This window comes from Grampus griseus, assembly GCF_964374135.1.
Source record: "Grampus griseus genome assembly, chromosome: 8".
Taxonomy (NCBI): Eukaryota; Metazoa; Chordata; class Mammalia; order Artiodactyla; family Delphinidae; genus Grampus; species Grampus griseus.
The window spans coordinates 54419518-54446496 of record NC_139002.1 but is presented as its reverse complement, the minus strand read 5'-3'; the positions used below and the strand labels follow the sequence as shown (position 1 = coordinate 54446496).

The 26979-nt window shown below is 36.3% G+C and overlaps 1 protein-coding gene across 1 annotated transcript in view; it reads right to left on the bottom strand.

The window, feature by feature from the left end:
- Nucleotides 1-26979, bottom strand: part of RSF1 (remodeling and spacing factor 1) — a gene marked incomplete at its 5' end in the record, with an annotated part of 166387 nt that overhangs the window by 18143 nt on the left and 121265 nt on the right. The window contains 6 exons of the mRNA XM_082660016.1: nucleotides 2171-2280; nucleotides 3465-3519; nucleotides 8226-8305; nucleotides 9775-9879; nucleotides 14206-14412; nucleotides 16145-17910. Coding sequence (XP_082516142.1) covers nucleotides 2171-2280; nucleotides 3465-3519; nucleotides 8226-8305; nucleotides 9775-9879; nucleotides 14206-14412; nucleotides 16145-17910 — 2323 coding nt within the window. The remainder of the gene's footprint in view (nucleotides 1-2170; nucleotides 2281-3464; nucleotides 3520-8225; nucleotides 8306-9774; nucleotides 9880-14205; nucleotides 14413-16144; nucleotides 17911-26979) is intronic.

Here is a 26979-nt window from a genome sequence, read left to right as displayed (position 1 = left end):
ACATACAAATGCCCAACAAGCACATGAAAAGATGCTCAACATCACCAACCATCAAGGAAATGCAAATCAAAATCATGAGACATCACCTCAGGTCTGCTAGGATGGCCGCCATGAAAAAAACAAAAGCAGACAAGTGTTGGCAAAGACGTGGAGAACCCAGAAACCCTGTACACTGCTGGTGGGAATGGAAAATGGTGCAGCTGCCATGGAAAACAGCATGGCGGTTCCTCAAAAAAAACAAAAACAGAACTACCATATGATCCAGCAATCCCACTTCTGGGTATATACCCAAGATGAAATGCTAATAAAACAAATTTCTTCTCCCACTGAAAACCACAATTACATCAGGATTGAAAGACAATACAGTTCCCCTATGATGCTTGTTCTGATAATGTAAATTTGTTCCAACATAACTGATATATTAGGAAATAATTCAAGCATAACATGTATTTCATACTTGCTTATATATAATTTTCCTTGTGAGAAACACTAGGTAAATGAAGAAAACTGCACCAGCTGTGTAGGAATACACAAAAGAAACACGTGCACACATCTTACAAATATTTACCAGCTACCCAAGCTCATCATGTGTGTTATAAGCTAGAGCCATCTGCATCTGGTATTACAAGTTTCTGGCTGATTTCAAGTAACTCTCCTTCTACCACTACACAATAATTTACAAACTGCAACTCTCCTCACAATCACTTCCACAGACAAGCTTCAGGTCTTTTTTCAACATAAAATGTCATATTTATTGTAGTACTTGTTATTTCTTAACCACTTCAGATGTGTCAAATGGTACTCCCATTGTTATCTTTTTTTTTAATGTGTCACTAATGAAGTTTTTGAGTGTGTGACCCTAACTCCATATTTCCCATAATCTCTATAGTTTTTGTGCAATTTTGCACACAATGGCAATTTTTAGGAATGCATTTGTTGTGTTTTAGTAGAATTGACTTTAACACTTACACTTTCCATTAGTAGGTTTTGACTTCACTAGTTTTAATGATTTTATTAAAAAACGGTACTTTTAAAAAGTTTTTTTTTTTTAAGGAATAAGATGGACACCATTCCCCTAAATATTAAGGATTTTACTCTTACTGATCCTACTGCATTTTATTTTATTTATAACAGTTTATGGAAAAACCCAAACAAACTTTTCAGCCAACCCAAAATAAAGTTTTAACAATAACAACAGAAACTACACAAGGGGAACTCTTTCATGATCACTGACAAAAGTTTATAAACAGGAAACAAGCTTAAAGTTCTATAAAATCGACTCTGTTTTCCATCTCCAGTTATTCAAGTTAAAAGACTGTTTTGGTGTTGTCTAACAATGGTCTAAAATAATTAAAATATCATTTATTTATTATTTGAGTGAGACAGGGTGGTTTCGTGGAAAGAACACTAGACGAACAAACAATTAGAAGATAAGGTTTTAGTCTAGGTTTAGCTACTAACAGAATGACTATGGAAAAATCTCTCTCTGATATTTCTGGTGGCAGATGGTAAACCAGACTATATTTATTGAGTCTCTCAATAGGTACTGATGGAGCACCATGCTAGCTGTAAAGAACAGAGGGATGCATAACACGGACATGGTACTCACCTTCATGTTAACAGTATAGTGCGGGAGAGCAATATTAATCAAAAAATTAAAATCACGATTGTTACAAATATAGAAGTACTTTCAAGAAAAAAAACTGGTTGCTATGAGGGCATATAATAGAGGGGTTTGATTAAGAGAGGATTGTTAACAAGGTAAAAAACAGGAGGGAAATTCAAGTAAACAGTCTACACAAAGGGACCGAAAGAAGACAGTGTGGCTAACCTGAGAGAGTAAGGGAAAATGTGGATGAGATGGAGCTGAAAGGCTAAGTGCAGGGCAGGCTATGCAGTGCCTGTGGGCCTTGTTAAAGGCATCGGTTCTTATCCCCAGAGCTACAGAAATTGGACAAAGTATGTTAAACAGAAGAGGATAACACGAGCAAATTACATTTGGAAAAGATGATGTTGGCTGCTCTAAAATTCTATGATTCTAAAGACGGTAAGTAAGAAATATATACACAATTTCTAATCATCACTGTCATTGTAATGGGAAAAGCATATACTTTGGGATCAGGTTGTTTCAAAAACATTTTCCACTCCTTCATTCTCACAGATTTCATACCTATAACTTATACATTTCCGTGTTCTTGTTGACCTCCTTTCAAGCAAGTTTGCTTTGGATTTTTTGGAATCTTTTTTCTTTTCTTCATGATCTTCAGAAAAATCTGGCTCCTGGTTTAAAAATATGATAATAAGTATATAGGTTATTAATCACAACAGAACAAAGTTCCTTGGAATTAATAGCTTTCTAATGTCCATCTAGGCAGCACATGTGAAAGGTTTAAAAAAAGTGAAATGATTCCCATAAAACTGAATAAACATGGCAACACTAAGTACAGAGATTAAAAAGAATATTGGTGATCAAAGGATGAAAACACTTCTGTATTAAACTTATGCTTTTGTGAGTTTATAATTACCTCTTTTAAAACAATCATGATGAAGTCTATCCACCGATAATGAAACTAAACACACATAAATCAAAAGATATGCTGAATAAATGAAATAATGGGTTTAGAAGAAGAAAGGGGCAAGGTGCTCCAGAAAAATAACTAACCAAGACAGGTTATTTCAGTGTGTGATTTAATTAAGCCTGAATGAAACTGCATATGAAACTAAGAAAATTTCTTCATTTCAAATGAATATCATGTTACATATACTTTCACTCATGAGATAGCTTTCTCAATTATAAATTAGATTAATAACTGCAAAACAATGGTATCCCTTCAAAGAAACTGAACTGTAAGAACACAAACTGAAGTTTCTGATAACCCCCAAAGGAGGGAATTAAAAACCAAATCTCCCTGAACTATTTTTTAGTCCCTTCACATAAATAGCACATAAAGAAGCTAAAAACGAATTACCCAATTTAGGGTACAAAAAAAAAAAAATAGAACATAAACTCCGTGGGGTGAGCTTTAAACTTGGTTTGGATGTGATATTACATTTTGGGGCTATCTGCATACACATAATTTTAATCATGAGGGAAATGGGTGATTTCTTTCTTTTTTTTTTTTTGTGGTATGCGGGCCTCTCACTGTTGTGGCCTCTCCCGTTGCGGAGCACAGGCTCCGGACGCGCAGGCTCAGCGGCCATGGCTCACGGGCCCAGCCGCCCCGCGGCATGTGGGATCTTCCCGGACCGGGGCACGAACCCGTGTCCCCTGCATCGGCAGGCGGACTCTCAACCACTGCGCCACCAGGGAAGCCCTGGGTGATTTCTTTAAGGTGCTAAATTTTCATTTTTAATAAAATAGGTATACTATATATTTAAAACCACTCATATTACATAAAGTGAGTTAAATTTTAGAACAATTTTGGCAGTCTCCTCTTTAAAAATGCTATAAACCAGAAACTTACTTGTGGAGGAATGATGTTTTCAATACTGATACCCACATACACCAAGCGTTCTTTCCTTTAAGTAAAAAACAAAAAAGCACACAAAGTGAGATTTGCTAAAAATAAAATTGTTATGAAAACATTACTAACACAGATAATACTAAAATTATGATTCATGGTAACAGCAGAAGCTAGGTCACAGACATGTTAGTTATTATCCATGAAACTTATAATATTGGTATCTGTGGCAGGCACAACACTTCCTAAAGGTATGAAAACTTAGCTTTAGAAGTGACTTATGCCAGGTAAAATAAAACCTGTAAGTGAAACAGACAAGGAAATCTGATGAAAAGAGTCATGCTTATGACTCACTGATGAAGTGATTAGATGGAACACCAACTCTGGACAAACTGGATCTTTGTTATGCTGGAAGTTCTCAGTAATACCGTATGTGAATGATTCTAAGACCATCCACTTCTTGTTTGCAGAGAAGAAAACGAGCAATACAGCCATATGTCTCTGCACTCTAGGATGCTTACAACAAAGATATCTTCAGAGCCAGTTAAGACTTCTCCAGAAAATGTGGATTTATGGACACTAATGACATAGAGTTTCATTTCAAAGAAATCTTTGTTGATTTTAATTCAACAAATTTTACACAACGAATTGCTATACAGAACAGAAGCTTTCTCTGGTTCTCCCAAAGTTAATTCAAATACACCAAGAACAGCTGAGCTTTTACATACATGCCAGTGTATGTTCAACTAAACAGAAATAGTAACCACTCTTCCTCCCTTTATTTGTGATGTCCCATATAGGACATTAATGATCCAGTTGTGTGGGTCCTTTAGAACACAGCCTTTACTGCCCCATAAACCCTGGGCTAACAAGAATTTTATAGTCTTTTTAAGAGATGGGTTATGAAGCTATTAAATAAAACTGGCATGTAAGAAAATAAAGTTATTTTAATCAAAACATTTAAAAAAATTAGTACAGTTAATGAACTAAAAACTAGGAAAGGAAGAACAGTACTAGCTGAAATTAATAGGAAAGGCTACGTGGATAATTCAAAACTTCAGCTCTCTGTTATTAAATATGTTTGACATGTCCCTCTTTACATTAACCAAGTTTATTGTGGTATCAGTTTCCTCAAAAGCTCTATTTTCACTTGACCATTATTTCTCTTCTCAACTCAATGGAAAAAACACTTAGTCATGTTCCATGTTAGGTCTTGACTTGTGTCAGGCTTGGAAATCGAAAGGTAAATGAGACATAGTTCTTGCCCTCACAATTATTTAACAGCTAACTGTAGTCCATTACGAACAGGTATAATGGAAATGAGAAAAAGGAATGGATTTTCTCTGAAGAGCTGAGAAACTCGGGAAGGCTTTAAATAGGTGGTAATATCTGAGTAAGATCTTGACGGTAGGTATGATTTCTCATCAAGGCATTCTCTTGCTCAGTAATCTTATGGAAAGTCACATCTTCCATTCTATCTCACCACCTAGCTCAATGATCATATTGGGCCCAGACCTTATTATTACCAATAACCACACCCTTTCTAAAATTTCAATTTCAAGGAACCTGTTCTCTGACTTCTACTGACTCACTTTCCAGCTCACTCCCTCTGTTACACTGATTTCAACCATTCCCTGACTCCAGTGGGAGCTCTATCCATTGACCCTACCCTTTTTTCACTGTCCGGCACTCCCTTTGTGTCCTTACTTTCCCCCTTACCTGGCTTAGACTCCATGGTCCATCATTACAAATACTCCTTTGCATACACTCTCAAATTCCTTGTCTCTTTCTCTCCTTCCCTCTGTTATATTACCTGGAAAATTCCAACCCTGATTAAATCCAACTCTCTGCTAGCAAAGCACTAGTAATAGTACTTTGGAAGTACATAGCTATTTGAATTCCCAATAATTTCTGGCACCAAGTCCAGGAAGGGACATTTACATATCAGCTGAATGGACTGAAACATGAGATTTCACAGAGCATCACAGCTCCAGCTCTATAGACAGTTGCTGGCTAGTACTAATTACTCACTGACACATCCTTCTTTTCCACCATACCGTAGAGCCACATATCATACACCTCATATTGATTACATTGCCCAGCATAAAGCAGGTGCTCAATAAATGTTCATTAAATGTTGACTAAAAGAACAAACAAGGGGAAAGATGCTCTAGCACTATGACATAGACAGTAAGCAAGGCTCTAAGTTGTTAGGATGAATGCTAGAGAAATTATTTCACAGATTTGAAACAGCATGAATAAAAATGCTCACTTTTAAAAAGAGATGAAGTCACCTGTATTTACAGTTAATATATTATTTACTTTAGAAACATACATATTTTGCTATTTAGAGCTCCTAATATATACATATATTAGGAGTTATAAATAATGAAAGCTTTGTTAACCAGATTTTTGGGGGAATTCACAAACAACAGTAACAGTTAACTTGCCTTGTTAGAATGGTCTCGTATAGGATTTAGTGTGATGTAAAGGCACAATAACAGATGTCCTCTTAAAGGATGACATTTAAGTAAAGAGGATTACCAAGGATAGAAGAGAAAGTAGATGAACTAGTAAATGGGAGACCAATAATATAAACAAATGTGGCACATTTTAACATAAATTTCTAAAACTGAAAGTATTTAACTGTAGCAGCATATTCTAAAGTGTGTGAGGCAAGAGTAAAATATACGTTCACCAATCTTTCCACATAGAAAATGTACAAGCATCACAGGCCTCCGAAGAATAAACGGATATAATGTGAGTATGAGACAAACTCTTAGTGGTTTACATTCTTGGCTTTTAGAGAGAATCTACTTTCTTCCAGGTCCTTAAAGGGTGAGAGCCTATTAGCTATCTACACTGCTAAGTCAGATCAGCTTCAGAACATGAACTCATTTCTCAGAAGGGCAGGCAGATTGCAGGAAGACCGAGTCTAATTTTTAATTATGATTTAATTTGAAGCATCCTTAGTTAGATCTTTTCCAGTGTCAAAAATTATGACAGGAGCAGTTCGTACATCAAAATAGTCCTAATAACTGTATACAGGACTGTTAGTTCCTAAATATAAAGGTATTTAGACAACCAATTAAAAAAAAAAGTACTACTTTTATCTCCTAGTGAACTTCAGAGATAAACTTTGCCTTTAAACTAAGCAGCATACATCATGAGCCAGAGAGAGCTCAAGGTGAGCAGTAAAGAGGAAAAAGGATCTAGAAGTTGAACTCATTTTTAAGGTTCAACTTGGCACAAAGTGTGTGGACTATGGAATGAGCAGACTGTCTCAACGCAAACTAAAGTTTTGAGGGGAATACTATGTGACAGGAGGTAAGAGTTAAAGTAGCAGCAAATGAAGGAGCAATCAGGAGACACTGCTTAGATTTTTCTCAGATGGGCATCAAGTCCTACTGATTAATCCTCTGAAAATTCTCTTCAACCTCTCTACTGTATTATCATGATGACTGCTCTAGTTCAGGCCTCACTGGCTCTCACAGACTTTATTCCAACAGCCTCAACTCTAATTCCTTCTTCTTACTGTTACCAGGGCATTTTTTCTGAAATAAAAGTCTGATTATGCATATCCCTCCTTTGATGGCTCCCCCATGCCTCTAGAGAATAATTCAAATTTCCTAGCCAGTTATGCAAAGCTGTTCACAATTTGGCCTCAGTTTCCTTTATAGCTTCATCCCCCACCACTCATTTACACTCTCTCTGCTTGTACTGTGCTCTTTGCCAGAAATACCCTTTCTCTGCATGTCCACCTATATAACCCCTAGTTATCTTCCAAGGACTTCCCTGATAACCCCAACTCCTAGGAGAACTAAAGTGCTCCTCCACAATGTTCTAGTATTGCTCTAAATATACCTCGATTTGTCTACTTTATTGAATCACTGGTTCATACATCTGCATCCTCTGGTAGAAGGTGAGCTCCAGGTAAGCAAGAGCTTTGTCTTACTCATCTTTTCTCTTCAGTTTGGAACACAGTAGGAATGAATGAATGTTTAGCAGTAGACTAATCAACAAAGGTACATATAAATATAAATAAATACAAACTTACTGTCTTGATTTTGAGCCCCCTTTAAAGATTAAGCTCAACTCCAATCTTACCTCCTCCAAGAAGCCTTCTTCAACTGCTTTAGACCACACTGCAGTGGCATATTGAAAAGGGAGGCATTGCTTACAGTCAATAGGACACAGTTCAGCATTTAAATGCTCTTTATTTCACCAGTGTTAATTCTGCCCACCCAAAGAGATGACATGGGTAACTAAACTGTAGACCAGTTCTTACAGTTTTCTTGTACTCCCTACATACTTAGCTACATATACTCCACAATACTTGGGTCAATACTTATTCAGAGTAGGTTCTGATACACATTTTAGATCAGGGATTGGCAAACTTTTCCTGTAAAAGGACAGATAATAAATTAGGTTTGGGTAATAAGGTCCCTGTTGCAACTACTCAACTCCACTGCTGTAGTGCAAAAGTAGTCACAGGCAACATATAAACATGAGCATGGCTATGTTCCAATAAAACTTTATTTATGGACAATGAAATCAGAATATACAATTTTCATGTGCCATGACGTATGATTTTTGGTTTTTTTCTAATCATTTAAAAAAGAAAAAAACATTCTTAGCCAGGCCATATTTGGCCCACAGGTCAGAGTGTGCCAAACCCTGCTTTAGACAGACACATTAGTCTATACAGGAAGACAATTCTGAGGTCAAATTCCCAAGTAAAACATTAACACACTATCACAATACCTGCGTTCAGCACGCTCCTTCTTCTTTAAGGCAACATCCAAATCCTGCAATTGTTCCTCTAATTTTTCACACAGTAGTTTCTGAAAAAATAAAACAGATGAGTGTCATTTTACACACCTTTCCACAATCATTTATCTCTTGCCTATTAGCTACAGATACCATGCTATTGAGAGCTGATAAGGGGCCACGTAGTGAACACTGAAATGTTCCTTATATTTAATTAAATAAAGACATGCTGCTTCAGTTCATCCACTGAACTGAAGATGAGCAGGGTATCTTTAAAGTAACACACATGTTAAAGAAACTTATAGCTTTGCCGAGAAACATGTTCAATGCCTATCTTGCTGGCAGTAATCAATGTTTAAAATAGCATTTGGTTCACTGTATATACATGACAGTGATTAAAATTTTTTTTAAATCCTAAGACATTTTTAAGGAAGAAGGTTTATGTACAATAAAATACAATGGTGCCAATCACTATTTTTTAAAAAAGAGAATGGAAAAGAATTTACAAAACCATGCCACATGGTTACTGGGTCAAAACAGAGCTGAAGAATGTAATTGCAAAAGTGATGCTAAGCCAAAAACATTCCACTTCATTAAGAAATGCAACAAAGGCCATCTTTTTTGGTTTTGGCTGCACTGTGCGGCTTGCGGCATCTTAGTTCCCCAACCAGGGATCGAACCCATGCTCCCTGCAGGGGAAGTGTGGAGTCCTAACCACTGGACTGCCAGGGAAGTCCCAACGCCATCATTTTTAAAGTAAAATGAGACTGGGCTTGTGAGAGAAAGGACCTCTTGGATGCAAAAAAATATCCTGCTCTTCAGTTTTAAAAGAAATCCACCTGAATCGAGATACGAGAGAAACAGAATCCATGTTTCTATTCATAGTAACATTATAATGGTGCATAATTCATAATACCATCTATAAAACTGACAAAAAAGAAGGTAGGCAGAAATGAAAAAGAGAATGAAACAAAGGGATAAACAAAAGGAAGAAACTTATTTCTTCCCTTGTATATTATCTTAATTTGGGGAGTTTTTGTGCCTTTAATGAATGTGAGAAAAAATAAACCAGAGATTATAATTCTACAAAACCCAGAGGTCTTCTAAGAATTGCTTTGGAAAAAAAATAAAGGGAAGACCTAAAAGATACTAATAAAAGGTAGTTGTTTTTTTGGGTTTTTTTTGCGGTACGCGGGCCTCTCACTGTTGTGGCCTCTCCCGTTGCGGAGCACAGGCTCTGGATGCACATGCTCAGCGGCCATGGCTCACGGGCCTAGTCGCTCCGCGGCATGTGGGATCTTCCTGGACTGGGGCACGAACCCGTGTCCCCTGCATCGGCAGGCAGACTCTCAACCACTATGCCACCAGGGAACCCCTAAAAGGTAGTTTTTATCAATAGTCTCTAATTTCACAGAAATTTAAACAAGAGATGAACAATATCTACAAATTGAAGATTAAAATGTTTAGTGGCTGTCAAGAAATATTATTAATTTAAACATAAAATCAAAGACTGGAAAAACAAAACTGTGCTGGGTCATCATACATGTTGGCAAGGGGGGCAGAACCATTCTCCATCTGGGATGATCATGAGAGGAGGGCGAAGGCAGGCAGTGTGATATCCACTATCACAAGAGTCACACAGGAGAATCTGAAATAAACCACAGATTGTCAACCTAACTCTATGACTAATATTCAATGACTCAAGTTAAAAATAAAGACATTCTATATTTCTTAGCATAAAACTAAGTAATATACTATACTATACTCTTTACCTGCATATAGCATAATAATAAAAAAGCTCTGCTAATTAGGATCCTAACATGTCTTTTGTGGGGGGGGGGCCTCACTGCACAGCTTGTGGGATGTTAGTTCCCTGACCAGGGATTGAACCCGAGCCCTTGGCAGTGAGAGTGCGGAGTCCTAACCACTGGACCGCCAGGAAACTCCCCTCTAAGATATGATTTTTTTTTAAATTTAGAACCAAGAAAAATAATATGTTAAGCTAATAAATTAAGTGAAAAATAACAAGTCTTTTCTGAACTAGAGTTACAATCCTTTTTTGGTACGCCATGAGGAATATAACACATTCTTTATAACAAAGTTTTATAGCTGAAGTACCATAAACTTCCCTACCACACACAGGATTTTTAAAATACAAATAATTTCCACTGTAAATAGCATTTCAATTACGTATCTGTAAGAAACATTCATGGCTCCTTTTATCATGTAAATTCAAACATGAGAGGAATGGAACTACACTAAGGACAATTATGTTCAAATAAAAAAGTTACGAATAATTAATCTTAAGCTGATTATTTTTTGCTATTCGAGTTTCAGATGACCAGTTCTCTAAAACTTAAAATGGTACACACTCATGAACTTAAAAAAATCATTTATTTTAAAATAATTTTAGATTTATGGAAGAGTTGCCAAGATAGGACACTAACGTTAATATCTTACATAACCATGGTACATTTACCAAAACTTAAGAAATTAACATCAGTATAAAACTATTAACTAAACAACAGACATTATTCGGACTTCACCAGTTTTTCCACTATTGTCCTTTTTTTGATTGTAGGATCCAACCCAGGATATTACACTGCATTTCATCATCTCTTCTTAATTTCCTCTGATCTGTAACAGTTTCTTGGTCTTTCTTTGCTTTCCATGACTTTGACAGTTTTGCAGAGTACTACTCAGATATTATGCAGACTGCCCTCAGTTTGGGTTTGTCTGATGTCTTCTCATGATTAGACTGAAGTTATGGGTTTTTGAGAATACCATAGAGGTGAAATGCCCTGCTCACTACATCATATCTGGGGGTACATGATAGTGTAACAATTTGATAAATTACTGTTCAAATTGTACAATATGACTTATTACTGGTGATATTAACTTTGATCACTTGGTTATAGTAGTGTCTGTTGTTTTTTATCACTGTAAAGTTACTTTTCACTTTCTATACTCTATTCTCGTTAAAAGTGATAACTCCAGCCCATACTCACGGGGAAGGGAATTAAGCTCCACTTTCTGAAGAGAGGAGTATCAAAGAATTTGTAGAGATAAGTTAAAATCACCACAGTAATTAATAAATATTTTGGGGGAAGATATGTTGAAGTTATGCTATACCCTGGTTTTCCTTACAGCTTCACCCACTAGTTTTAGGACTCATCAGTGGATCTTGCTGCAATAATTATTACTGGGAATTCCCTGGTCCTGTGGTTAGGACTCTGCGCTTCCACTGCTTGGGACCTGGGTTCGATCCCTGGTCTGGGAACTAAGCAAAACAAAACAAAACAATTATTACTGTGGTGTTCTAATGGTGATTTTCTGTTTTCCTCATGCCCTCAACATTTGCTATTTGGAATTCTTCTGTAAAAAAAAAAAAAAATGTCCCTCCCCCATTACCCCATTTTTTTGTTTATTCAATTATTTATTTTTATCAGAATGAACTAATGAATATTATTTTATTCTTTGGGTTATAATCTAAAACAAATATTTAATTTATTGTTCAAATTGTTCTAGCCATTGATATACTAGGAGTTTTCAGGTTGGCCCTGTGTCCTTAGGACTCATTTGCATGCTTTTATTTTTTTTTAAAGCACTTCCTTACTTTCTGGTAATACAGGATACTCTAGGCACATCTTATATTTTCCTTGCCCAAGCCTTAGAATCAGCCATTTTCCCCAGAAACACTGGTTCCTTTATTGGAGAATGGTATTTAGAAATCGAGATCTGGGTGCTGAGTGCTCACTGCTCCTGGGTATCCCTGATTCTAAGTTCTCACAGAGGACAGAGATAGGAAATACATGTATGTATAGTACCCCATGTATATACATATATCTATATTAAAATAAGTATGAGTTCATACTAATAACTCACCATCTAATCCAGCACCACAGGGTTCATTCTAGCCTTCAGCCTTATTTGTAACTCCTTTACCAGTGAGAAAGCTGGCTCCCATTATCTACACTTTATTTATTTGTATATAGTTTTATTTGTATATAGTTATATATAGTTTCTGAATTGCTAACATGTACCATGGGGAGGGTTTAGAGTGGGGGATGGAATGTGCACACATTTTAAAAGTGGAAAACTCCCTTCTCCGTTTGCTACCAATAGCCAGAATTCAATGTAAGTTATATTAACATTATACTTCAGTTATGTGATTGATTGCTTACATAGGCATATGTGGACTAACCTGGGCACCTGATTCTATTTATCACATCATTTCTATGTTAAAACATAATCTAAATTTCAAATAAAAAAGTTAAAAATAAACTTTTAGAATTCAGTTTATTTCTAAAATGATGATTGTCTCTATTCTTCACGAAAGGTAAGAACCCATTAAAATAAATACTACGTGAGATTTCCAAGCTTCAGGTGATTATCCACTTATTTTCACTAGAACATCTGAAAAACCCGATAGAGTTCTATACTCATCTATGAATTTATTGCTTTTCTGCTGTAAGCTCAAAGAGAACAAGGACCACATCTAATTCACCATCATTTCCCTACCACTTAACACACAACAGCTGCCTAATATTTTTATTTGAGGATTATCCTTAAATATCTAGCATAAGAAATCCACCATATTTGGGATCTTCAGTTTCCAATGTCTTTCTCTTTGGCACAATAACCAGCAATGAGATTTTCAGAGCAGTTATTAAGATAACCAAATAAAAATCCTATGTGTGTTCCAAGAAGGGTACAACTTTCTCCATCTCCTGGGTGTCATTTCTGCTCACCTCATTTTACTTTTCATTTCTTCACACCCCTTTGTCATTGACGTCTATTGCTGCCCCAGTCAAAATGCATTCTCTCAGTATAAAAAAATATTAGGAAATGGTAGGGAAAGAATACAAATATTGATTTTTACTTGATTTAGGGGCAGAAAAGACCACTATCTCAATCTTCTCTTTGCCCTTCTCCACACGGAAGTCTTTACCTAACTTTTATAGTTTGATGATCATAAAAATGCTTAGAAGGGTCTTCTCAGTGTACTTTTGACAAGTGTTCTTCTCGGAGCTAAAGTTATTCTCTGGGTCTAAGTTACATCTTTTACTTGAACCCTCTGCAACTACTGGAATTTGATGAACTTCACTGATTTGGTTTCCAGATACGATCTTCACATGTAGGAAGAAAACAGCTTTACCCCAGCACACAACAGATTATCAGGAACTGTGCTTGGCAACTTTACATAACTTATTTCTGCTCCCATACAACTCAACCTATGTGGAAGTTTCTTTCTTTATGTCTCTTTCTGCTTAATAGGTGGACCTTGCTTTTAAAGTCAAATCTATTCAAAAGAACAGAACGGTTGCATAGAATTGAGCATAACAAGAGTGTTTCCTCAATAGGTTCTTTAGAAAGCACTTATGAACTGCAAAACTACATATATAGGTTAGGAACTGGTTTTCCTGATTTAGGCAATCTTTGAAGAACTTACTTCCTAAATAAGGAAGTCCCATGTAAATCTGTCACTATTTTTCTGAATATATCTAGTCTATAATTATCCTCTTAAAATTTTTTTTACAACTGTCCACTTTCTAAAGTTTAAAGCCCTACTAGGTTACTACTTGACTTACATGTTTTTACAGAAAGGCAACAGGCCCTTCAGGTCTTACTTATTTAAAGCTGCCACTTCAGAAATATCGTTATAAAGTAACTTAAAGGAAAAGAAGAAAACTTTAAAGGAAAAAAAAAGAATAGAAATATTTGAATAAACTAATTGATCTGTGAGAAGAGATCAGAAGTGCATGCTTAAGTAGAGGAAATATCAATATAAAGCCAGGTAAGAATGAAAGCAAGATCCTAATCCTCCCTAGAGTTTGGTTATTATCTGAGAAACAGAAATAAAGGCTATTTTGCACACATAAAACTGAAATCATGATCAAACCCAGAAGTTAGGCTGCTTCACACCACAGCATGCCAATAATTTGAATACTGTCCATTTAGATCAGGTACATACTAGTTCAGGATGGTTTGGAAGGCCACATTTTTTGCATGGTTCATCATCATCTGCTAGGATGGCGTCTTCACTTTCCTTTTCTTCCTCCTCTTCCGAAGCTGCAGATGATTTTTCACTGTCAGACCCTTCACTTTCATCATTGCTGGAATATTTCCACCTGCCACGTGTTCGAGACCCAGTCCATCGAACTTTGCCTTTGGGTTTTACCTTGTATAAAATAAAACATTAGGATAATCTGATGTAATAAGAATGTTAAAAAAAACACTTTTAATTACATGTGCATTGTAGAATATTTAGTGAATACACAAAGAAGAAAAGAAAAATTATTGTGGCTTCATCCACAGATATACCTACTATTAAATTTTGGTATATATTTCCATTAATTTTTTCTACTTTTTGGAAGGGAGAATTATAATGAACATTCTGTCTTACAACTATTTTCCCTAGTTATAAAATAGTCTCCTAACATCATGTGTGTGTGTATGTATATGTATAAGCCATCACATAGCTATATTTATCTAATCCACTACTAGACAGACATTTAGGTAGTTTTCCATTTTTCACTTTCATAAACAGTGTATCCTTGCAAATACAAACTTTTACACACACTTCTGTGGTTAGGATAAATTCCTCGAAGAGGATTCTGGGTCAAAGATCATGCACTTTTCAAAGGCTCTATAATAGAGCGATGACTATATTGTTACATAAAAAATTTAATTCCCGTATTAGTGATGAATTTAAAAAATTTAATGGGTCAAAAATGCATACAAAAATCCTGATAAACTTAAAAAATATTATTCAGAGAATAACTTTATAATGTTGGGAACTGCTTTTTATTGGCTGGCTTCACAATATTTTAAGTCATATTTCTGTTCACTCCTACAGTGTAAGTCCCCACCAAAGACCAAAATAATTCTAACAACAGAAGGGGAAATTTTTTTTAAGTAAAAATTTAGTATTTCAGGGGACAAAGGATCACTTGCAATTAAGAACAATCTGACTACTTAAATATATCAAAAACAAAAGTAGCACTTTTAATTACAACAAACTCCCATAGGCTAGCCAAAGACTTGTACTAGATTTTGCTTAAAATAAGAGGGTCATAGAAAAAAAAAATTCTGGCTCTATGACTAATGATTAAAATGGGGACACAGAGGCACTCTCAAACACTGGCAATGAGAAGGTACATTAACTGGGCCTTTTTTGGAGGGCAATATAGAGAAAGCCATCAGAACTTAAAACACATATGCCCCTTGACCCAGCAATTCCAATTCTAGGGGTCTATTCTAAAGAAATACTCACTCATGTCCAAAAGGATCTTCAATGCAGCACTGCCTGTAATAGTGAAAAATTGGAAACGACCTAAATGTCAATCAAGCAGGGAGTGGTTAAATAAACTGAGGTACACCCACACTATGGAATACTACGTGGCTGCCAATAACCAAAAAGTAGACTATATCTACTGATATGTAGAGTTCAGACACACACTGTTAAGTGAAAAGCTCATAGAAAAATAATTTGATTCGATCTATTTTTTAAAAGAATGGGAAGTATTTACGAACATGGACATGAATATATGGAAAAAGGACTGCAAAGAGATGAAGCCCAAACTGTTAATAGTGTTTCTAAGGAATTTTCATTTTTCAATCATACAGGTTAGGTATTACTTGGATAGTTTACAATACAGAGAATATATTTCTATATTGCCTATAATAGAGAAAAAGTTTAAAAGATGACAAGATTATACAGTCTGAAATTTAATGTCTGGAGATAACTACTAAGAAAAACCATCTCAGATATAGGAAGAGAGGCTTTTTTGTGGTGGTTGTTCTTTTAGTTATCTTTGAACGAGCTAATTTAGCCAAAAGCAAACAGCTACAAACACTCAGAGCCAAGTATTTCTAAGAAAAATTAAAACTCAGAGTAGAAGAAATTTTACCTTGGTTACTTTAGAATTTGTATCCTTCTCTGTTTTTTTCAAATTTTCTTTTTTCTCAGTTTTTTGCAAAGCTGCTGACTCTTCTTCCACTTCATCTTCTCCTTCCCCTCTTTTTTTATCAGCTTTCTGATCTCTGATTTCAGCTACTTTTGCTGTGGGTCTAGATATTCTTGGAGACCTCCTTAAAGTACGACCCACATTTGTTTTCTCTTCTTCCTTTTCTGTCTTCTCTTGCTTGGTTTCTGGCTCTAGAATTTTGGGAGGAGAATCTGGCTTCTTCTTCCGACTGGATATCCTAATTGTTAATTTGATACCCTCTTTCTGCCTTTCAGAGGTTATTTCTGTGTTCTCTGAGGCAGTGGTTTCTTCTTCAGGAATCAACTTATATTTAAATTTGCTTTTTTGCATAGAACCCTTTGTCTCAGAAGGATCACCTGTGCCAGAGGTCTGGGCATTGTCCAGATCATCCACTTCTACCTTTGTGGATTCAGCATCCACTTTTAAAATTTCTGGGTCTATTTTCTCCAAAGACTGACCTTCAGTGGAACTGCTATTCTGACACTCTACCACTTCTTTTTCTGAGGCTAGTTTCTCACGGTGGACAGTCACGTTAGATGATGGAGAAGTTTCAGCTGTCTCGGGAAACCCTGCGTTTACTGATTCTACAGTACTCTTTGGAACCTCCTCTGGTATCGGACTCAATCTTTGTGTGTCTTTATCAAGAAAAGTCTTTTTGGACTTCTCTAACTTTTCAAGACATTCTAGGACTGGTGGGCGCTTATCCTTCTTACTTTTGGGAGACCTCTCTTCAACTCTCATGCTACAGGATTCAGCGGTAGATAAAGCAGTTTTTAAAGAGAGATCCTTTGCTATTTCAGAAGTCTCAAGAGGAGTTTCCATTTCTGGAGGACCAGTTTCCTCTATGTGCCCTTTGAGACTCTGTGTCTCTAAGGCTGATATTGAACTATGTGCATCTTTCCCTAAAGTGACCACTTCTTTCTCAAGATCACCTATTTTCATACTCGTTATGACAGAATTTAAAGACTCCGCTCCATTTCCCTCCATGATGACACTTCTGTCCTTAGAGGGGCTACAGCTATCTTCCTTTGTATCATAAAACTTCATCTCCATCTGTTCTGTCTTAAAATTTGGAGTTACCCTTTCATCACTAACTTCTCCATTTACCAGCTGTTTCCCTTCATGACCAAAAGTAGTGATTGTAGAGATCCTTTTACAAGTCTCTTCCTCTTGTTTTATTTCATCTTTCAAAAACTCTTTTGTTGGAGTAACTGATTTACACAAAGGTCCTTTGATTGGACTGTCAAAATCATCACTCAGTTTAATTTCTCGTTTTTTTAGTGGTATCTTGGCCTGCTGGTCATTTTTAAGTTTCTCGGTTTCTTCAGTAGACTTCTCAGTGATTTCTTGAGAAGATTTAACATTGCCAGCAAAATCTAGCCTCTCAGGCTCTGGCTTCTCCATGCTACCTTTGATATCTCTAGGATCTGCTCTACATTCCTTCACTTCGACTTTTACGGGTTTGACATTTTCCTTGAAGGAATCACTTTCTTCTTTGATACTCTTTTTTTCTTCGCTTTCTGGCAAAGGTTTTTCTAGCTTCACTATGACAGGCAGTTTTACAAGTTCCTTTTCATCTTCTTTTTCTATTTTCACAGTAGTTTCTTCTAGAGCATTGGGTGTAGAACAGTTTTCTGAATCTACTCGCTGCTCAACACTTTTCATCTTTTCACTTTCCTTCCGTTGCTCTAAAAATCAGAAAACGTTCACATGAATCTAAGCATTCAAGATTATAAAATATATAAGGCAAAACATAAAATATATATCCATTCAAAGTTTCTCTCTTAAAAGAGGTGGCTTCTGTCACTGGACATCTGACAATAAAAAATAAACTCACACAGTAAAGAAAATTACCAAACTCTGAAGTACAACTTTTAGATATTAAAAAAACTATTATTTAGAAAAACTCAGGTTTCTGCTTTAAACTTTTAGCTTCAATGTTCTCAATGAAATGTAAATATTTATGCATCTCAAATAATTTATTCAAGCTCCAGTGATGGCTCAAAAATATGAAACTAAGAATATATCATAAAACATTTCCAAAAGACCATATTTGTTTTAAAACCTGACAACTGTTCTTTGCAAGTCACTGAGCACTTCATTTAACTGAGGTAACATGAGCAAGGCAGTGGGAAAATATTTTATGTTTTATCAGGTTATAAAAGTAACAATTCTGTACAGAAAATGAAAAACAGAGAAACAAAAAACATGCCCATAATCCAAATACCCAGAGGCAATCACTATTAATATTTTATTTTAGGTTACTTCCTTCTAGTCTTATATATTTTTGAGAACACTGGGATCATGCTGCCCCATTTTTCTCACTGAAACATTAGCATTTTCTTATGATATTAAATGCCTTTACAGAAATTTGACTTAATTATGTAACATCCCTCAATATGGTTATATTACAGTTTACTTTATCAAATGCCATTACTGAACATTTCAGAAGTTAGTATTTTATAAGGAAACTGTGTTTATCTGTCAACTCCTCTTTTTACCTTATCGGCTATATATTTCCAACTTTCATGGAGTATCTAATAGTGCAAATTTAAATATAACAAAAGTATGGGGCTTCCCTGGTGACACAGTGGTTAAGAATCTGCCTGCCAATTCAGGGGACACAGGTTCGAGCCCTGGTCCGGGAAGATCCTACATGCCGAGGAGCAACTAAGCCCGTGCACCACAACTACTGAGCCTGCGCTCTAGAGCCCGCGTGCCACAACTACTGAAGCCAGCGCACCTAGAGCCCAAGCTCCACAACAAGAGAAGCCACTGCAATGAGAAGCCCACACACTGCAACGAAGAGTAGCTCCCGCGCACCGCAACTAAAAGAAAGCCCGCGCTCAGCAACGAGGACCCAACACAGCCAATAATAAAATAAATAAATTTATTAAAAATAAATAAATAAATATAACAAGAGTCATATTTAGTAAATATCATAAATCTTTGAATGGAATTACAGAGAATGCATATACGCTTTAAACTTGTGCTCAGGGAATCTGAGTAGTGTTTTCAGAATTCTTTAACTACTAATTTTACCTAAATTTTCCTCACCCTATCCTTGCAACTGAAAAACCTCACTTCTTAATGAAGTTTTACCAAGATAGGAATTAAAAACTTTTTTATGAACAGATTCTTGCCAAGTTGATACACCAGTTTCAACGTTTTCGTGGGAATAAAATGTAATAGACGCAAGTGAGATGAAGTAGGACATATTCTTTAAACTGAGAATTCAACATTTCTTTTAAAAAGTTAAGTACTTTTATTACAAACCATCATTTCTTTTATGTTCAATCATACTGCAAATAAAAAATTCAAGAACCACTGATAACTACTGAGAACCTGAGATTAGAGTATTGTGCCTCCCTCTTTAACTGTCATATACTTATTTAACATATGCATGTCACTAAGAAAATTAAAGACATGGCAGAAATTATCTAGTTTGAATGTCTTCCCTTTCCCATTGATTAAGTAGGTTTAGTAAATTCTTTCATTGAAATTGGTTAATGTATCAGGAAGTCTAATTAAATAAATATCTTGGTTAACAATTAAAATACAGATTACCATCTTTATAAATAACTTTAGCCTAATACAAAGAGTATACTAAACACAATTTCGTATTTTTTCTATATATTTTGGTTCAAAAAGCAACTCAGGGGCTTCCCTGGTGGTGCAGTGGTTGAGAGTCCGCCTGCCGATGCAGGGGACATGGGTTCGTGCCCCGGTCCGGGAAGATCCCACATGCCGCGGAGCAGCTAGGCCCGTGAGCCATGGCCGCTAAGCCTGCGCATCCGGAGTCTGTGCTCCGCAACGGGAGAGGCCCGCGTACCGCCAAAAAAAAAAGCAACCCAGGATTCTCACTGTGACTCCCACCCAAGCTAAAATGACACTTTGCTTTTGGGGTGGTGAATGAATAAGTCCTTTAAACTGATTTTGATTTGAGTAACAACGTGACAAAATAAAAGGAAGAGTAACATTAGTTTCAAGACTCCTAGGTTCAGTAATCCTAATTCAGCTAGTGGTGTATCTTTAGATATGTCACAAACTCTCTGATCCTCATTTCTTCATGTATAAATAAAGCAGCTGGACTAAGTGACCTCAACAATTATTCTTCACTGGCTTATATTTCTCTTAACCCCGAAATATTCAATATATTTTTTTGACTTAGCTCTTATAAGAGAAAAACATAACAACAATTATATCTCTAGCTCCTGTAGATCACATGGATGTATCCCTAAAACCGAAGACACAAAAACCATGACATGAAATGAAATTTTAAGCACAATCATAATTGGTAAAAAGGTCATTCAGTTATACAAGCATTTCTAACAAGTTCTGTCAAAAGGAAACTAACTGTAAAGGAAGATGCAAATAAGTTTAAGAGACATGAAATTTGAAGTAACAAGACTCAAGGAAAAATTCACCTCTAAAATCACAATGCAACAGCAACATTGCTTGACAAACTTAAGGTGATTCAAGACAAGTGTTACTTACTGTGGGTTTTTAAAGCACATTTACTCAACAATTATCTATTAATCACCTATTATGGGCTTTCCGACCCATCCCAATCACTATGTAATGAAACACTGAATGTCTATGTAAGTTAACACTGAAGGACATTGCTAGTTACCTATCCAGTATCAATCTCCTCTTCTTTCTTACTACTACAACTCTAATTTTGTTCAAGAAAGTACTTGCCTCTTCAGATACCTTATAGCTAAGGGTCATGTGAACCAATTCTGGCCAATGAGATGCATGAGGAAATCTGGGTGAGACTTACAAAGTTCAGTTGACCTATGCCTTCTGCCCCTTCCCCTGCTTTTTTTTTTTTTTTTTTTTTTGTGGTACACGGGCCTCTCACTGTTGTGGCCTCTCCCATTGCGGAGCACAGGCTCCGGACGTGCAGGCTCAGCGGCCATGGCTCACGGGCCTAGCCGCTCCACGGCATGTGGGATCTTCCCGGACCGGGGCACGAACCTGTGTCCCCTGCATCGGCAGGTGGACTCTCAACCACTGCGCCACCAGGGAAGCCCTCCCCTGCTTTTTGTCCAGAGCCTGCACACAATACCTGGAGAGGGAACAATCAAAGCCACATGCTAAGGATGGCAGATTAGGAAGGGTACTTGACGGCTTCATGGAGCTGCTGAACCAGACCTGAACTGCTTACCACATGACTTTTTATTACAAGAAAAAAATTTAACTCACACTTGTCAGAATGGCCATCATCAAAAAGAACACAAACAAATGCTGGTGAGGATGTGAAGAAAAGGGAACCCTCATACACTGCTGGTGGGAAAGTAAACTGGTGCAACCACTGTGGAAAACAGGATGGAGGTTTCTCAAAAAACTAAAAGTAGAAATACCATATGACTCAGCAGTTCCACTCCTGGGTATATATATCTAAAAGAAACAACAACACTAATCTGAAAAGGTACATGCACCCAATGTTCACAGCAGCATTATTTACAATTGCCAAGGTATGGAAGTAACGTACGTGTCCATGAACAGATGAATGGATAAAGAAGATGTGGTAGATATATGCAATGGAATACTACTCAGCCATAAAAAAGAATGAAAGTTTGCCATTTGCAGCAACACAGATGGACTTGGAGGGCATTATGCTAAGTGAAATAAGTCAGACAGAGAAAGACAAATACTGTATGATATCACATATATGTGGAATCTAAAAAATATAACATATAGCATTATTGATATATATCAATAAATTAAAAAATCTTTTATTTTATGTTGGAATACAGTTGATTTACAATGTTGTGTTAGATTCAGTGTACAGCAAAGTGATTCAGTAATACATACACATATATCTATTCTTTTCCAGATTTTTTTCCCCATTTAGGTTATTTTAGAATATTGAGATCTGTGTGCTATACAGTAGATCTCTATTGATTATCTATTTTATATATAGTAGTGTGTATATGTTAATCCCAAACTCCTAATTTATTCCCCTCCCCCACCTTTCCCCTCTGGTAACCAGAAGTTTGTGAGTCTGTTTCTGTTTTTTAAATAAGTTCATTTGTATCACTTTTTTTTTTTTTTTTTTTGCGTTACGCGGGCCTCTCACTGTTGTGGCCTCTCCCATTGTGGAGCACAGGCTCCGGACGTGCAGGTTCAGTGGCCATGGCTCATGGGCCCAGCTGCTCCGTAGCATGTGGAATCTTCCCGGACCGGGGCACGAACCCGTGTCCCCTGCATCGGCAGGCAGACTCTCAACCACTGCGCCACCAGGGAAGCCCTCACTTTTTTTTAGATTCCACATATCAGTGATATCATATGATATTTGATCTTTCACTGTCCAACTTACTTCACTTAGTATGATAATCTTTAGGTCCATCCATATTGCTGCAAATGGCATTATTTCATTCTTTTTGTGGCTGAGTAATATTCCATTATATATATATATATATATATATATATATATATATATACATACCACATCTTCTTTATCCATTCATCTGTTGACGGACATTTAGGTTGCTTCCATGTCCTGGCTATTGTAAATAATGCTGCTATGAACATTGGGGGGCATGTATCTTTTTGAATTACGGTTTTCTCCTAATTTATGCCCAGGAGTGGGACTGCTAGATCATATGGTAGCCCTATTTTTACTTTTTTAAAGGAAACTCCATACTGTTCTCCCTAGTGGCTGTACCAATTCACATTCCCATCAACAGTGCAGAAGGGTTCCCTTTTCTCCACACCCTCTCCAGTATTTACTGTTTGTAGACTTTTTGATGATGGCCATTCTGTGTGCGGTGATACCTCATTGTAGTTTTGATTTGTGTTTCTCTAATACTTAGCGGTGTTAAGCATCTTTTCATGTGCTTTTTGGCCATCTGTATGTCTTCTTTAGAGAAATGTCCCTTTAGATTTTCTGCCCATTTTCTGATTGGGTTGTTTGTTGTTTGTTTTTTTTTGATATTGAGCTGCATGAGCTACTTGTATATTTGGAGATTAATCCCTTGTTGGCTGCATCATTTGCAAATATTTTTTCCCATTCTGTGGGTTGTCTTTCCGTATTGTTTATGGTTTCCTTTGCTGTGTAAAATCTTTTAAGTTTAATTAGGTCCCATTTGTCTATTTTTCTTTTTGTTTTGGCCACACCCACGGCATGTGGGACCTTAATTCCCCGACCAGGGATCGAATCCATGCCCCCTGCAGTGGAAGCAGAGTCTTAAGCACTGGACTGCCAGGGAAGTCCCTGTTTTTATTTTTGTTACTCTAGGAGGTGGATCCAAAAATATACTGCTGGATTTATGTCAAAGAGTGCTCTGCCTATGTTTTCCTCCAACAGTTATATAGTTTCCGGTCTTACATTTAGGTCTTCAATCCATTTTGAGTTTATTTTTGTGTACGGTGTTAGAGAATGTTCTAACTTCATTCTTTTACATGTAGCTGTCCAGCTTTCCTAGCACCACTTGTTGAAGAGATGTCTTTCTCCATGGTATATTCTTGCCTTCTTTGTGGTAGATTAATTGGCCATAGGTGCGTGGGCTTATTTCTGGGCTTTCTGTCCTGTTCCATTGATCCATATTTCTGTTTTTGTGCCAGTACTATACTGTTTTGCTGACTGCAGCTTTATAGTATAGTCTGAAGTCAGGGAGCCTGATTCCTCCAGCTTCATTTTTCTTTCTCAAGGTTGCTTTGGCTATTCGGGTCTTTTGTGTTTCCATACAAATTTAAAAACTTTTTTGTTCTAGTTCTGTTAAAAATGCCATTGGTAATTTGATAGAGATTACACTGAATCTGTAGATTGCCTTGGGTAGTACAGTCATTTTGAGAATATTGAGTCTTTCAATCCAGGAATGTGGCATATCTTTCCATCTGTTTTGCATCATCTTCGATTTCTTTCATCAGTGTCTTACCATTTTCAGAGTACAGGTCTTTTGCCTCCTTAGGTAGGTTTATTCCTGTGTATTTTATTCTTTTTGATGTGATGGTAAACGGGATTGTTTCCTTAAATTCTCTTTCTGATCTTTCATTGTTAGTGTACAGAAATGCAACTGTTTTATGTGTATTCATTAATGAGCTCTAGTAGTTTTCTGGGCTCAAAATATTGAAATCATCATTTGATATTACCAACATGCATTTAATGGACAAATAATAGGAGCTGCCTTCACTAAAACATTAGTAATATCATTTTATTGCATGTTAAAGGGATACAAACTGGTGCCAATCCTTTTGTAACTTATTTAAAAATTGATGATATCAACATGGTTGATATCTGCCAAAAAGGTATCAAGAAGTTGTTTATAATTAAGTATAACAAAATAAAGCCACAGGGCACTTCCCTGGTACTCCAGTGGTTAAGACTCCAAATTCCCAATGCAGGGGGCCTGGGTTCAATCCCTGGTCAGGGAATTAGATCCCACATGCCACAACTAAAGATCCCACATGCCACAACAAAGATCCCACGTGCCTCAACTAAAAGATTCTGCATGCCGCAACTAAAAAAAAAAGATCCCACATGCTGCAATGAAGACCCCACGTGCCACAACTAAGACCCAGCGCAGCCAAATAAATAAATAAATAAAAATTTAAAAAGTAAAGCCACCCACAGAAAACAAATGAACCACTTAATAAATTATTAGAAGGCAAGCAGGAAATAGAACCCTGTCAGCACCCGAAAAGCCACACACAAGCCTTTTCCCAATAGTAATTCCCTCTTTAACAAGTATAACTATTAACTTGACTTTTATATTAATCACTTCCTTATTTTGCTTTATAGTTTAGTTTTACCTTTTACTTTCTTTTTTAGGTCTCTTTAACCTACTATTGTTCCTCCATCCTTTATTTTTTTTGCAATTTATTTGAGTCACCAAATCAAGTAATTTGATGGTGACTCAATTCTATAATTTCTGGATTTTGCTGACTGCATTCCCATATTCCTCTGTCCTTTCTTCCCCTGTAAGTCATCACTTTAATCTATAGTCTGCATCAGATTCAGGTTCAATTTCTGTGGCAAAACTACTTCAGTGGTGGTATGTTCTTTATCAAGAGGCATTAATGTGTGATCATCTCTTTTTGTGATGTTAAGAGATGTTAATGCTGAGTATCTAAAACCTTTTCTTATTAGGGATTACAAAATGATATTCCCATTCTGTCAATCTTCCATCTGTGATTATAAACCCTATAAAAATAAACTTTACTAATTTATTATTTTGTTATACAGTGGTACAGTTAATACTGAAAAGTCAGGATTAAAGTTCAATTCTTTTTGTTTATTTAACAATTTTCAGAATAATAATTTGGTCTCTACTGGCATCCTCCAAAGGTAACCAGTTTTTCTATTAGTATTATGATGAAGTCATGGATTTAAGACATATTCAATGTGTTTTAATCCACTACAGTTATTATCCTTGTGATGCTTAAATTGTCCCATCTTAGACAATGGAAACCTTTTTAAGTTGGCTCTTGAGTCTTTCTGAAATGACTTTGATACAGTCTACACTACTTGGAATGACAGGATGTTTCTTGGCTCATTATGCCCCAGAGCTGGAATCAGCCACTTTTCCAAGACGCCTTGGTTTACTTTAATGGGAAACTGTATTTCAAGACCACGATCTGGGTGCTAAAGGATGCTCACTGCTACTGGGTTGGCCATTGTTTTTAAGTCTTTTCAGTGGACAGAGCTAGAAAATAATAAAATTAACCCATGAGTTCATAATGATAGTTGTTTTCCTTAACTTTTCTGTCTTACATCTTATTTCTTTTTCCCACACTGAGAATCTTGGTTTTCAAGGACACCACAGATGATATAATTAGAATATCAGTTACTTTTTCCTCATATTATGCACGTTTTCAGAATAACAATGACACCACCATCACCATAGTGATTTAATGAAAGGTTCACAAGTTTTTGCATGTACTCTTCCCATTCTTTCTCCATTTGTTTTGTCTTACTATAGCTCCACTGTGAAAACACACAGCCATTAAAGACTACATGTTCTCTATATCTGTCATTTAGATTTAGTTACATGTAACTACCAAGTTAATGCTCACCCAACATTCTTTTTTAAATTTTTATTTTGAAATAATTTTAGACATATAGATGTGTTACAAAAATAGTTCAAGTACATCATCACCCTGTTTCCTCTAAGTTAACAACTTACATACTCACAGCACAATTATCAAAACCAGGAAATTAACATTAGTAAAATACTATTAAACATAAACAGATTTTATTTATATTTTGCCTTTTCCCCCAACTCCCACCCGATCCTTTCTGTTTGAGGATCCATGTCTCATTTTGTTCTTGTGTTTCCTTAGTCTCCTCCAATCTGTGACCATTCCTCATTCTTTCCTTGTCTTTTCTGACCTTGACAGTTATTTTGGAGAGTACCTCTCAATTTGGTCTTGTTTGATGTTTTCTCAAGATTAGATTAAGATATACATTTTTGATGAAAATTTCACAAAAGAAATGTTGTGCATTATATCAGAGGCTACATGATGATGTACATACCTTGATCATTCAGTTACGGTGGTGTTGGCTGCTCATTCCACTGGAAAGTTAACCATTTCCCCCTTTGTAACAGGTAAATGTCTTGGAGAGATACTTTGAGATTGTGCTAATATCCTGTTTCTCCACAAATTTGCACCCACTAATTTTAGTGTCTGTCAGAGATCTTGCTGCAACAATTACTACTGCAGTATTTCCCTAATGGTAAATTTGTATTATTCTCATTCCTTCTACACTGCAGGGAAATGTAGTCCCTGCAGTGCAAAAGGAATTAATT